Genomic DNA, 14440 nt, shown 5'->3' on the forward strand with positions numbered 1-14440 from the left:
TTCAGAGCAACATAATATGTGGTGCAATAAGAGTGCTGGTAGTCTCAAATACACCTACTGAAGATCAAATCTGTGATGTCAAAATTATAGGACTTAAGGACTCTTTATCAACCACTAGCCCACTTTACAGATACCCCCTAATTCTGCGTCAGTGTTGCCTCTTTGTGTGCCTGTCCATGTTGAGCTGGCCTGGGAGATTAAAGCAATCAGATTAGGAATGCTGCTGACCTGCGGGCAGTGGGGAGAGAAAACAAAGCTGACGGAGCCCTTCCACTTAGTATGTCTGCCCTTACTTCTGCTTGGTTGTCAACCTCTTTCTTCTAGATGTCGTACGATTTTTACAATTTTCCATTAGAGGTAAGACTCTGGATAATTGTTTAGGACAAGATTAGTGTGTTGTGTTGTTAAATGTAAAAATTACTTAAATGCCTGAAAATAACATGGCTTTCAATGGCCAGCTAGTACTTGCAGCAACTTCCATCAGGTAATGTAAGGCTATTATAATAATGCAATGTTCAGGGGTCATATATGGTGTATTTTGTGTTTAAGTAACATGACTTGATTTCATCATAAAATGAAGTAATGCCTTATTCCAGAACCACAATTACTTAATGCCGCACCGCAGTCATTTCTTCCAGGGATTAGACGTGCTTGCCTCAACAATTAGAGAATGGTGTCACAAACAATGTGTAAGGGAGAACTGCCATGCATAATTATTGTGTGAATGATATGGTGACTCTACAAGTGTCTGACACATAATGACAGTCATTCGTATCCTCTCTAAGTGCTGTGGTGTTCATGCTCTAGACACTAGACAGGTATTTTGTCTACTGCTTATACCTTTGTCTGGAAATAGACACACTAGACAGCAATGCCAGGAGTAATCTACAGGGCATGTTTCTCTGAACAAATGACTATGGCGTGTCTGACATTCTATAAGGCCTCCTGTACACATACATGCCACACCGCAGACAAGCCGCTGACAAAAGGAGAAATATATGTTAGTGTGTAACAACATTAAGAGTGGCAGTTTGCCAGTTTCTTATTTCTGTATAGGCTTTATGATTGATAGTGGAGCAAGCTGCAACCCTTAACATTCAGACACTCAGACTGTATATGCAAAGTAAGACAGACAAAAGCCATCAGACAAGAGCTGGCAGACATTGTCTGTGGCTATACTCAACCAGACCTATTTGTACAATCTATTTAAATAATAAGGTAAAGGTATCTCTTTATCAAAAGTGGTCATGGAGAAATATCACTGTGACTGAGGAGCATAAGAGAATAGACAGACAGACAGGCAGACAGGCAGACAGACAGACAGACAGACAGACAGACAGACAGACAGACAGACAGACAGACAGACAGACAGACAGACAGACAGACAGACTGACTGACTGACTGACTGACTGACTGACTGACTGACTGACTGACTGACTGACTGACTGACTGACTGACTGTCTGTCTGGGCTGTCGTTTGCACTTGGACTGACCAGATAAATAAATATAATGTCACAGTACAATTGGGTCAATATTATGTACCTACATTATAGTGTAGCTACAGTACTGTACTGTGCAACCTAGAATGCAGCGGTTTCCTCACATACTGTACACAGATAAGGAACAGTATTGTAACAACAGCATAACAAGACATAGTTGCAGAGAATAGGAGGGAAGTATAATATTTAGACGGTAGCATGCCAAGTACAGTTTGTCCAATAACATGTAACCAGCAGGACTGTTGATGGAGTTGTTTGTTTCCAGATTTAGTATTGATGTAATCAATGATGGCGCTGGATGTCTGTGTGTTCCCCAGGTTTATTACAATCCGATGACCCCGTCCGTTGGCTGAGCTTCAGAGTCATGAATACAGGGAGTCAAATACGCCTGTTACTATGGAAGAACTGGACTCTACGCAAGAGACAGAAGGTACTGTATCTATAGCTACAGTATGTCTGGCTCTAGCTGTCTCACTATCTCAGAGAGAGAGAGAGAGGGAGAGAGAGAGAGATCCTTTGGAAATAGAAGATCTACAAGATAATATAAAAAAGATGCAGATTTACATCTCATAGAACTACAAAGTTGTAGATCAGGCCCGGTGCCGGTCTTGGCAAATTCTGACCCCTCAGTTTAAGTTATAGGCTACACATTGTTTTACTATATTTTATATTGTATTTATATAAAAATGGGATGTGCCTCCTTACCATTTTCAACTGCCACCTGGAGCCGAGCCTGTTGTAGATCTGCTATTTTCAAATTGCCAAAGTATACAAGGCTAGCTAGGTCTGAAGTGGTTTTGTAATAATAATCAAAATCTATAAACTTACAAAGTAGGCCTAATAGCAGCCTAATGTTTTCAAATAATTATAGTAAGTAGAGTAGAAGTGCAATATTACATTTCAAATCCAAATATTATTTGCCTTTGAAATGTAGTGGAGTAGAAGTAAAACTATATTAAGAATTAGACCTAAGTACAGTATAGATGTCTTGTCAGCAACGTTGTTCTCCATGTACGTTAATGATCTAGCAATTGAGATTAGAAACTCTAAATTGGGGGTGGAAGTAGCGGATATGATTGTAGGCATATTTTGTATGCAGACCATATAGTTTTACTTGCCAATTGTGAAAAGGAGCTGCAAAATATGCTCAATATTGTTGCGGATTGTTGTTTGAGGTGGAGGCTGGTGGTAAACATTGACAAAACACAAATTGTTCACTTTAGGAAACCCTCTATAGAAAAGAGTCCATTTACATTTATGTGTGGGAGAACTGTATTAACATACACAAAGACATATAAATATCTTGGCCTCACTTTAGATGAGCAACTTCAAGGAAGGCACTCAGGCTCTTTCTGATTCAGCTGGTAGAGCCCTGGGGTCAGTACTGAATAAGGTGAAAGCCTGTAAGGATTTAGGATATTATACATACACAAACACAATTATATCAGTCTTGTGTATGCCCTGTTTCGGATTATGCCTCCGTTGTATGGGGTTTTCCGAACAATGAAAGTTGTAACACAATTCAAAATAGAGCCATACGGTCATTTCTTGGAGTTCATAAACTCACGCCTATCTTGGCTATTAGCGGCGATATGGGATGGATGCCCGTAAATATCAGACACAAAGGTGAGATGTTGAGACTTTGGAATAGACTTGTTAATATGTCCGATGACAGACTGACCAAAAAGATTTTTAACTGGGACATTTCTAATGGTTACCCCTGGGCTAATGAAGTAAAGTCTTTATTCTTTAAGAATAATTCATCATTTATTTATTTAAATAGACTATGCTGTAATATTCATGAAATACAGATTTTTTTTTACCTTTATTTTATTATTTTAGCGTTTTTACAATGCCCTAACCCCTAAAAATGAGTTATTTAGGTATTACAGCAGCTCACACACATACACACATGCACTACAGCGAGTCATCATATCATGATAAGAGAGATGATTACAAACTACAGTCAGAAGCCAGAAGTTACGTTTAATTCTCTTCTTTTTTTTTGCCAGGGGGTGCAGTGCACCCATAGAGTATATAAATATATATACTCTAAGAGTGCACCCCCTGAACGCCCTCAAGCTCCGCCCATGTTCCTTGGGTATAAGGAGAGTTGGGCTGTTGATTTATGGTACAAACCTAAACTAAGAACATATCGTCGTATTAAAAATAATTATGGCCCTGATCCTTATGTTACACAAAATATATCCAAAGGTCAGAGATCTTTTTGTGCACAGCTGCATTCTGGGACCTTACCATTAGCTTTAGAAACGGGTAGATTCATTGGTACTCCTGAGGAGGACAGAGTGTGTCTAGTGTGTGATTTGAAAGAAATTGAAAATGAAATTAATTTTTTGTTTTACTGCCCTTTATATGAAGAATTAAGACATGTATTATTTTGTAAAATGACAACCATCTGTGCTAACTTTTTCTGGTTAGAGGACTATGAAAAACTGGAATTTTGTTTTAGGAAAGGTATTTTTGCTTTAGCAGAATTTTTATGCAAAGCGTGGGAAAAAAGGCAGAATGTTTTGTTTGTGTAAAAAAAGAAAAAGAAAACAACAACAAAACAAACCTGTTTCTTGTACACAATGCAATATTGAAGCAATGATATGGTGTGTCCTGTAAGTCCATGTGGGCTGGGCGCCTTTGGTGCATGACACTATCTATCTATAGTGTTGGGCAGCTGCATGTAGCTTGACTTGCCCAACACTATTCCTTTTAGTTATTTAATTATTTATTTGATGTATTTTCCAGTAAGAATTGAGGCTTGAATACCTGCACGTATAGTGGAGTAATCAATAGGTCTAATAAAGGTAATTAATAGGCCTATTAGCAAAAATAATAATAATAGTAATAATTATAATAATACTAATTAAATAACTAAAAGGAATAGTGTTGGGCAAGTTAAGCTACAGCTGCCCAATCATGCCTACTTGAGTAAAATGTTTATGCATCCTGTGTCTGTGTCCAGATTCGTTTCCTGGTTGAGATCCTGTGGCCAGTGGTGCTGTTCATTGGACTGGTCTGGCTGAGGAAGGCCAACCCACTCTACAAACAACATGAATGTAAGATGAAATTAAAAACATTTGTTACCGTATCAGGACTTTAGAAAATAGTGGTTAGTTAGGATTTGGCACAATGGACAGTCTTTTAACATCACGTCCCGTGTTTTATGATTCTATTTTCAAGGTTTATTGGCACCCAAAATTATTTCGTAGCCTAAAAGATGAACAAAATAATGTAGGCCTGCATAAATGTTCTGATGAATTGATATGCTGGACCTCTGTTGTAAACAATTGTGAGTGCTCAATCATTGGTGTCCAGACGTATTAAACAGTTTTTGTATAGGCCTACCTGTGCTTTAGTTTGACATGTACCCCGTATTAAAGTTCTACATAGCTCTACTATGAAATAAAAATGTCAATCAATCAATATGCACCATGCACATATCATGAAGCCGCGGCGTCAGACTTACGACAGAACATACCGTATACAGAATTTTGGCCACAGGTGTTAGCAACTGAGCTAATGTTAATTACACTACGCCACCAGAGCCAGAAGGCTCTGCAGTCTGCACTGCCACTGCATGAGTCACGGTCTCATTTTTTGGATTAAAATTCGGGTGCTGCTGCTGTTCTAGTTTAAACATTATACAATATTGTTTAAAGGCTAGCCTAAAGCTCTGTATTCAGATAAAAATCATTGCTAGACGGAGAGAGTGTGACTGCTGCTCTGGTCCATATAGGCATAGCCCTAATGCCTTTAGGGCAGTGGTTCCCAAAGTGGGGTCCGTACCCCTAGGGGTACTTGAGGGAGTTCCACGGGGTACCTAGCTCAATTAGAGATAGTTAGGAACCAAATGGACCCTTATGGGTCTCTAACGCTGAGAGTGTACGAATGGATTTTGAACCATTATGGTTCCATTTGTACACTCTCAGAGTTAAATTAACATTGGTTTTGCTGTATAAATTGGGGTACCAGAGATAGACATGCCATTAAATCGGGGTCCGTAGCATAATGTGTGTGAATTTGGGGGTCCATGAAATTAATATGTCCTCCTTTATCGGGGTCACTGGCATATTTTTTTCCTCAAATGAGGGGTCCGTGGCCTAATAAATGTTGATTTGGGGGTCCTTGACACAATACGTTTGGGAACCACTGCTTAGGGCTAATATATTGACAAGAGAGGTCCCCCTGCTCTCTCCAGCTGAATTTTCAGTCGGGTTGCCAATTTTAGCCAATCAGGACAGAGTACCCATTTATCAGCTTCAATTGCAGTTCCAAATTTAATTAATTTCTTTGTGTCATCACTTCCAATTACACTTGTTTAATCTCCCTATATCCCTATCTTCTGATTGGATACAATTGGTATCCCGACCTGAAAATGCATTTGTTTAATAAAGAGCTGGAGAGACACATAGGCTACGGAGAGCCTCTTACTGCACTTTATAGCAATGATTAAGCTATACTATTAGTATGTAGAGCTATTTAACACTTATTTTAACAAACAAATATCACCATTTAATATACTAATGTGTTTGATGTAGCTTACTTTTTGTTCTCTTTTCACCTCTTTTACATTTTTGTTTAGTCGTGTGACAAAGTAGCTGTTGTCCCATTTCCTCAATCTAATCTTTTTATTGGGTTTTTTATTTTTTTCCCCCCTCCCATGTGGGGTCCGTTTATGTCAGCATATACATTTGTTAATACATATAAGTCTTAAGGCACGCCACCCCTCATTTTCCTCCCGTCCACCCACTATGCCCACCCACTCTTCCCCAATGCAGAGACAATACTGGAGAAGGGGAAAATTACAAAAAAGAAAAAATAAGTAAATAAATAAATTAAAAAGAGAGGGTGGGAGGGGGAGGGGAAAGAGAAGAAAGGAGGGGGGGACCACCTGTGTGTGCGCGCAGCCACCGGTTTACACGACGCATGTACAATGCATAGGCCTATGCGTTCACCATTATATACTTCAAATATCTCTGGGACTACCGTCAGGGTTTTTACATGGTCAACAAAGGGCGTCCATGTTTGCTGGAAAGTTGTCATGGAACCATTAAGTGAGAATCTAATCTTTTCAACACATTTAGTACAGGAACTGCATCAAAAAAGAAGCTCCGGGGTGCCAGAGTTGTCTGATCGCTTTTACTTTGAAAGCCATGAACCGGAAACACTTTCCTAAAAAAGTTGACTTTACAAAGAGACCTCAGATCCCCGATCATCTTAATATATTTTTTTACGCTCCAAAAAGCGTTCATATTTTGCGGGAGAGACGGATGAGGAGCAGAAATGAAGCGCCAGCACGGAGAGCGCCCTGGATTAGGAGATATGAGTCATTCTTTCCGCCGCGCTAACATGGGAGTCAATGACAAGCTAATAGTTGCACTGAGCGTTAGCATACGGCAAGCGAAAAGCGAAATGCCAAAAAAAAAATCACACACGTGTGAACTGAGTGGTGCAATCCCCCCCCCCCCCCCCTCTCTCTCTCTATCTCTCTCTCTCATTAGAGTCACTACCTCTCTCTCTCTCTCTCTCTATCTCTATCTCTCATTAGAGTCAATTCAATTCAATTCAATTCAAAGGGCTTTATTGGCATGAGAAAACATACGTTTACATTGCCAAAGCAGAAAGAACAGTACAACAATACAGCAATACAATCAAAACAAAAACTAAAATTATGTACTTTGTCAGATTCTTCAATAGATCAACTTCTATGTTCAAGATCACTCGATGCAGGTATAGTGCAGGCATATACACAATGATTAGTCTTTACGGTGGTTGTGTTCCATTTGATATCCTTCTCCTATCACAGCAACTCACAAATCTTGCTGCTGTGTTTGCACATTGTTGTACTTCGCCCAGCAGATATGGGAGTTTTTTGTCATTGGTCATGTTTTCAAAATCTCCGTGTGTGGTTGTAATCTGTGGGAAGTATGTGTCTCTGATGTCTTGGTACAATGGACAGATGGTTAGGAAGTGTAGCTCGGTTTCCACTTCATTTAGTGTGCAGTGGGTGCATAGTCTGTCTTCTCTCGGGATACAGGTCTGCCTATGACGGCCTTTCTCGATCGCGAGACTGTGCTCACTGAGTCTGTACCTAGTTAAGATTTTTCTTTGTTTTGGGTCGGTCACAGTGCTCAGGTATTCTGCCACTGTGTATTCTCTGTTTAGGGCCAGATAGCATTCTAGTTTACTCTGCTTTTGTGTTGCCACTTTCCAGTGTGTCAGATAGTTTTCCTTTTGCTGTTTTATAATTTGGTTTAGTCCAATGGGTTTTCTATCTCGTGGCTCTGTTTGTGTTTGTGCCCGGAGTTCCAGGGCCAGCTGGCTGAGGGGGCATCTCTCTAGAGTTTCACTGTGTGTGAGTGCCTTGTTATGGAGTGCATCTAGGTCACTTTCTTTTAGGTGGTTGTAGAACTTAAGTGCTCTCTTTTTTATTTTGATTATGAGTGGGTATCGTCCTAATTCTGCCCTGCATGCATTATTTGGTGTTTTTCGCTGGGTACGGAGAATGGATTTGCAGAATTCTGTGTGTAGGGTCTCGGTTTGGTGTTTATCCCATTTTTCAAGGTCATGGTTTGCTAATGGTCCCCAGATCTCGCAACCATAGAGGGAAATTGGTTCTATCACAGAGTCCAGTATTTTAAGCCATGTTTTAATTGGGATGTCTATTTTGATGTTTCTTTTGATGGCATAGAATGCCCTTCTTGCCTTGTCACTACCTCTCTCACTCTCTCTCATTAGAGTCACTACCCCTCTCACTGTTTCTGGCGCCCCCTACTGCTATTATTAAGTCACATACTCATGCTCACACAGACACACAAACAAGTACGAGACAGACACACACACAGACAAGTACGAGGACATTGCAAGCTGGTTGTAGGAGTGGTTGCACCACTCAAAAATAGGAAAAATTCTGAATATTCTTATCTCGCCCCGCGTCGCTGGGACGTCGCTAGGACGTCCTCACACGTCAATGGTACTAATATTTCGGGATCCTTATGACGTTTCCATACGTCCTACGTACAGAATGTGTTAAGTGCGTCCTTTATCCATCTGTTATGTGTAGGTGGGGAAACTTGTGTCCATTTCAGGAGTATAAGACGTCTGGCTAAAAGAGAAGTAAAGGACATTATTCTCTTAAGGTGTAGAGGAATGTTAGTCCCTGGGGGAATGCCAAACAAGGTCGTTAACGGGTTGGGTGGGATAAGTACACCCAGTATGTCAGAATAGGATTGAAATATAGCTGTGTCCAAAAGTCCACCAACCTAGGGCATGACCAAAACATGTGTGACAGACTGGCAGCGGGTTGTCTGCACCGGTTACATGCATCATTAATATCTGTGCTAATCTTGCATTTGTATAATGAACCCGATGAGTGATTTTACATTGGATAAGATTATGTCTAGCACAGATTGAGGAACTGTGAACCAGTCTCAGAGCTGTCTTCCATGTCGGGTCGGGCAGTTCTAGCCCCAGGTCCTGCTCCCAAAGCCTCCCATGCCGTCCTAAGATGGTTGAGAGTTTCTGGGTTTATTGAGTTGAGTTCATTATATATTGTTGAAATTAACTTTGTATTGGGGTTCAGAGAAAGTAAAGAGGCCACTGCAGAATGGTTGGGTTGGTTTGGAAAGTTTGGGAATTGTCTTTGTGCAAAGTGTCTGATCTGAAAGTAGCGAAATAGGTGAAGTGAAATCGCTTCGAAGTGGCGAAGCGACACATTTTGAGCATTTTGGACACATGAGGTTTCCCCCTGACAGAGACGGTATGAATGAATGATAATATAAAGCTGATGTGTGCTGTCCATGTGTCCCCATGCAGGTCACTTCCCCAACAAGGCCATGCCTTCCACAGGCATCCTGCCCTGGATGCAAGGCATCTTCTGCAACGCCGGCAACCCCTGTTTCAGATACCCTACCCCAGGAGAGACCCCCGGAGTGGTTTCCAACTATAACAGCTCAATGTAAGCCTCTCTCTCGACAACCCTATAGTCAGTGGATTTTAATTTAATTCAAGTTTTGAGGACTATGAAAAAAAAAAAAAAAGAATACTATAAATATTTTATTAAGTAAAACATGTGAGTAGAGTACTTCTTCCATCACTGAGACTATAAAGCGGTTGTGTGATGATAGATGGTACTGTGTGTGTGTGTGTGTTACAGACTGGCCAGGTTCTACTTGGATGCTCAGGAGCTGCTGCTCAACGACACAGAGTTCCAGCAGCTCGGCACCGTGTGGCGGGAGTTGTCCTCTTTCTCCAACTTGATGGACACCCTGCGCAGCAACCCCTATCTGGTGTCAGGTAATCCCTCAAGAACAGATACCGAGCTGCGCTACTGAATCTGTCAGCAGGGGCATTCAGAACGTGTGGTATATCAGGGATTAGTGGAATGAAAACATAATCGTCCCATCGGTAGAGGAGGGCTGAGGGCAGACCCAACTGGACAACATCCTTTCGGTGAACCAATATTCTCCAGCGCTTGCTCCATATGCGTGCCCACCTCTCTAGACCAGAAAGCACACTGGCTGGTGTCAGGTGAATAGAACCATTATCTACCCACCGTTAGGGTTGTCACGATTACAACATTTCAGTCAACGAATAGATTTACACAATATTGTTTATAGAATGAGAATACAAGTGTCAAAGTGTGCATACGATATTAGACTTGGCGTTCGGCTCTGCTGCATTTTCTCCCTGCTCGGCGCGATTAAACACCATCGTAAAACATTAAGAGCAGGGAGATAGATATACAATAAACCCCCATGGGGAACATAAATAACAGAGCCCACTGGTGGTGGTTGGAGCAAACATCACATAACAACCAGGAACCATATGCAGAGGAAGGCAAGGACTGTATAAAGAGGACAGGAAGCGAAGACCGTAAGGGCGCCGCCATGTTGCTCACATGGTGCTCCATGGAAGAAAAGAAACATGCGCAATGGGCTTTATGCAGCCAACACTTCCGCGTTCAGCTCCCTTGGTCTGCAACTGCGCATGTTTCTTTCCTTCCATGGAGCACCATGTGAGCGCCCGTACGGTCTTCGCTTCTTGTCCTCTTTAGACAGTCCTTGGAGGAAGGCAGGAAGAGCATGCAGACTGGTGAGCTTAAGTAGCCCGCCCAATTGGTCAGCTGACTGCCACATCAGCGAATTACGTGTGGGACTTGCACACACTTATACACCGTAGTAATGCAGCATGTTAACCCCTTGAGATTAGTATGCTCCTTTGAGCATGGCATGAACCCCCTCGAGTATGTCTGCATGAACCAACTCTGCAGGCTACGCATCATTTAATTTAACGTTTGTCACACAAATTATTGCGATTAATGATTTCATAGTTTTTCTTTTTGGCGTTGAACATTGGAACATACCTGAATGAAAATGTAATTTCTGTCTAATTAAAATTACTGACATTTAACAAGTGTATGTGCGCGTAACCGTCTGGGCACCCGACTGGTAATCCAGTCACAGTGTGCCGCGGGTTCGACTCCTGAGCCCGACACGGCCTTTACTGCATGTCTTCCCCCATCTCTCTCCCATTTCCTGTCAGCCTACTGTCTGTCCCTTAAAAAACCAATAAAAGGCGTAAGCCGCAAAAAATATATACTAATAATAGCTGAAACAATCTTACAACATTGTAAACTACAGATACTGTATTTCTACTATTTTTGGAAAATGTTTGAAAATGTATAAATATTTTTCAGCATGGAATGGAAAATTACGATTATGCAGAAAAGTATCTCAAATAATAGCGAGTAGACTAGATAGATAGTAGATTATGCAATAATTGTGTCATAGTTCACGAACAAGTGCTCTCCCAGTCCTGGTACAGTTTCTCACAGCTGTCACCATGTGTGTGGTCAGACCTCTTCACATCTGCATCCAGGTCACGGCGCCAGGTGTTTCTTGGTCTGCCCCTCTTCCTTCTCCCTTGAGGGTTCCAGAACAGGGCATACAGTATCTTGTGATGTTAGTTGCAGGCTTGCAAAGAGTGTGGACAATCCATTTTATACCCTGTTCTGGGAACAAAAAAATGTGTGATTGTTCATTTGAAGAGATTCTAAGCTCAGAGAGTGCTGCATGGTCTTTTAAGGGAACATTATCTGTCTAAATATTCTTCATGTGATAAATCTCACCAGATGCTAGAACATTTTGTAAAAGAAAATTACGTAATTTAAGTCAAGACACAGATATATTTTTGACACAATAGGCTTTGACCTGTATGTGAAATCACAGCTCTCCTTCTGAGTGTGTGCCGTCTAGTTTCGCTACCTCTTTTCAGCGGAAACTTCCGGGACTAAAGTGTGGAAAAGTATACTTTCAGAGTTACACTAAATCTCCTGATATTTGTGTACTGCTTTGCCTGCCTGTCTGTCTGTCTGTCTGTCTGTCTGTCTGTCTGTCTGTCTGTCTGTCTGTCTGTCTGTCTGTCTGTCTGTCTGTCTGTCTGTCTGTAGTGTCTCACCTTCATCTTCCTGTCTGACAGTCTCTCTTTATATGTCATGCCTGTTAATACTTCAATATTATACAAGAACACACAAAGTATCCTGTTTGCTTGTTAATTGCCACATAACAATAGCACATGTAAGCTGATATGATGTTCCCTGCCTTCGTGAGAAACATGAATATCATGGACCTCCCAAGCATACACAAACCTGCTGCTTTTAGTGCTTTCTTTGTTTATTTGGGTGGTTTGTGTACATTCAGTTGCCCTGGTAATATTCAAAGTACCCTCTTCAAGTAGCCTAGAATGACATATCTGTGAACATGACATGCAGATGAAACGTATCCTCAAGATCACTGTTTATCAATGTTGGGTCCGCGGCGGGGGCCACCAGAGGTCCAAATGGACCCTAACAGTGCGTTATAACAGCGGGCGACAGCCAGAGGAATTTCCCGGAAGTGCATTATTTGTCAATGGGACCCGGCAACTATTGACGATAGCTGGCAATAGCAGGCGAACAGGTGATGGTCGAAAAGTGGGCGGAGGAACATCGGCCGAAAAGATGAAAATAATTCTCAATCTTTTGAGCGACGTCGTCCGGCGATAGGTGGGCGATTAGGCGATAGAAATTCAAGTGTCGCTCGCCTTTAAAACGCACTGTAACGGGTCCGTGAGACAGAAGTTAATGGAGCACTTTGCCCATTCTCAACTTTACTGTATATCTAACCAATCATTTTGGTAGTGAATGCAAAATGACCATGTATGGCGGCACAATTGAGGACGGAAATAGGCGCTGCATGTGATTGCCTGGAACTTAAGGTATGCTATTCTGCGCTGTGATTGGCAGAGCAGCGCATAGCGCGTGTGTCAGGGTGGAAATCCGTTATATATAACTGGCAGATGGGTGAAGGACCCTCATGCAATACTGAATGCAGCACTCTCTCAGATGGCGTGAAACTCTTTTTTCTTCAATAAAGAGTTTTATGCCATCTGCAATTGGTTGAAGAAGAACGTAAGGGCCTACAATATTAGGACCTTTTTGCAGTTGTATGTTGCAGAGCACTTTTCGTTTGAGCAGGGTGAGAAATGCTACTGCAACTGCAAGTAGAACTGGTACTACTTGCTAAGCCGTTTAGGATGCGGTTGACTAGAATATTAATCATTGCCGGGGGGAGTTTTTTCTTTTTACGAATAGCTTGGTTTGGTTAATGGTTTATACCTGGCGTAAGTTATAGAGGACTTGAACCTCTGTTGAAAAAGCTTAGGTCTTTTGCAATGTCCATGGCTCTGCCACCATAACTAACTACTTTTGGGTGTAAGGATTTTGCCCCCTTCTGTTTTATTTGTATTCATTATTCAGAGAGAGGTGTATTCAGAGAGAGGTAGGGATTGGCTATGTCATATCCCCGAACGGGTATGGACTAGTTCATAATAATTGGTCTAAAGTCATTATAAGATTTCGCCATTTCTAGTGAGTCTCATTGATGGGTGATGGACAGTTCAGAAATCTGCCTACCAATGACTGCAGTGAGGTTTATGAAAATAGCAGATCTACAAGCTCACAACAACGTGTCACATCGCCTATTTCCGGCTATTCTCACATAGCCGATGTACTGTATATAGGGTTAAAGTGGTTTAACTGTTTTTGATGCTATATTAACAAAATGTTGCTGGGGACCTAGAGGAATTAACTCCCTCAAAGGAGAGATATACTGTTTATTTACTGTGTCATATTAAACCTGCTATGTGTATTTGGTTTGTGTTTTTAGATTAGCTTTAGATCTTAATCAATCAGTCTGGATGCCAGTCTGGAGCGTCTCTCTTCCTGTGCTGAGGTTCCTCGGTAGTGATTGTAATGTCCTCTCTCTTTATCTCCGCATGGCTCTTCCTGTGCAGGCCGCGGGCTGAAGATAGATGACATCTTGAAGGATGACGAGAACCTCACCGTCTTCCTGGCGACGGACTCAGAACTATCGGACTCTACAGTGTATCAACTGGTCAACGCTCGCCTACGCCTGGAACAGGTGCAGTAGTGATATGAGCCGGGCCATACAATACAGCTGGAACAGGTGCATTAGTGATATGAGGGCCATACAATATAGCTGGAACAGGTGCAGTAGTGATATGAGCCGGGCCATACAATACAGCTGGAACAGGTGCAGTAGTGATATGAGGGCCATACAATACAGCTGGAACAGGTGCAGTAGTGATATGAGCCGGGCCAATACAATACAGCTGGAACAGGTGCAGTAGTGATATGAGGGCCATACAATACAGCTGGAACAGGTGCAGTAGTCATATGAGCCGGGCCATACAATACAGCTGGAACAGGTGCAGTAGTGATATGAGGGCCATACAATATAGCTGGAACAGGTGCAGTAGTGATATGAGCCAGGCCAATACAATACAGCTGGAACAGGTGCAGTAGTGATATGAGCCGGGCCATACAATACAGCTGGAACAGGTGCAGTAGTGATATGAGCCGGGCCATA

The 14440-nt window shown here is 41.9% G+C and overlaps 1 protein-coding gene across 1 annotated transcript in view; it reads left to right on the forward strand.

Annotated features, from left to right (window-relative positions):
• Nucleotides 1–1863: 1863 nt before the first annotated feature.
• Nucleotides 1864–14440, forward strand: part of abca4b (ATP-binding cassette, sub-family A (ABC1), member 4b) — a gene marked incomplete at both ends in the record, with an annotated part of 98007 nt that continues 85430 nt past the window's right edge. Inside the window, 5 exons of the mRNA XM_083782637.1 lie at nucleotides 1864–1929; nucleotides 4474–4567; nucleotides 9327–9468; nucleotides 9667–9806; nucleotides 13845–13972. Coding sequence (XP_083638763.1) covers nucleotides 1864–1929; nucleotides 4474–4567; nucleotides 9327–9468; nucleotides 9667–9806; nucleotides 13845–13972 — 570 coding nt within the window. The remainder of the gene's footprint in view (nucleotides 1930–4473; nucleotides 4568–9326; nucleotides 9469–9666; nucleotides 9807–13844; nucleotides 13973–14440) is intronic.

Source organism: Protomyctophum parallelum (assembly GCF_964188405.1).
Source record: "Protomyctophum parallelum genome assembly, chromosome: 14".
Lineage (NCBI taxonomy): Eukaryota > Metazoa > Chordata > Actinopteri > Myctophiformes > Myctophidae > Protomyctophum > Protomyctophum parallelum.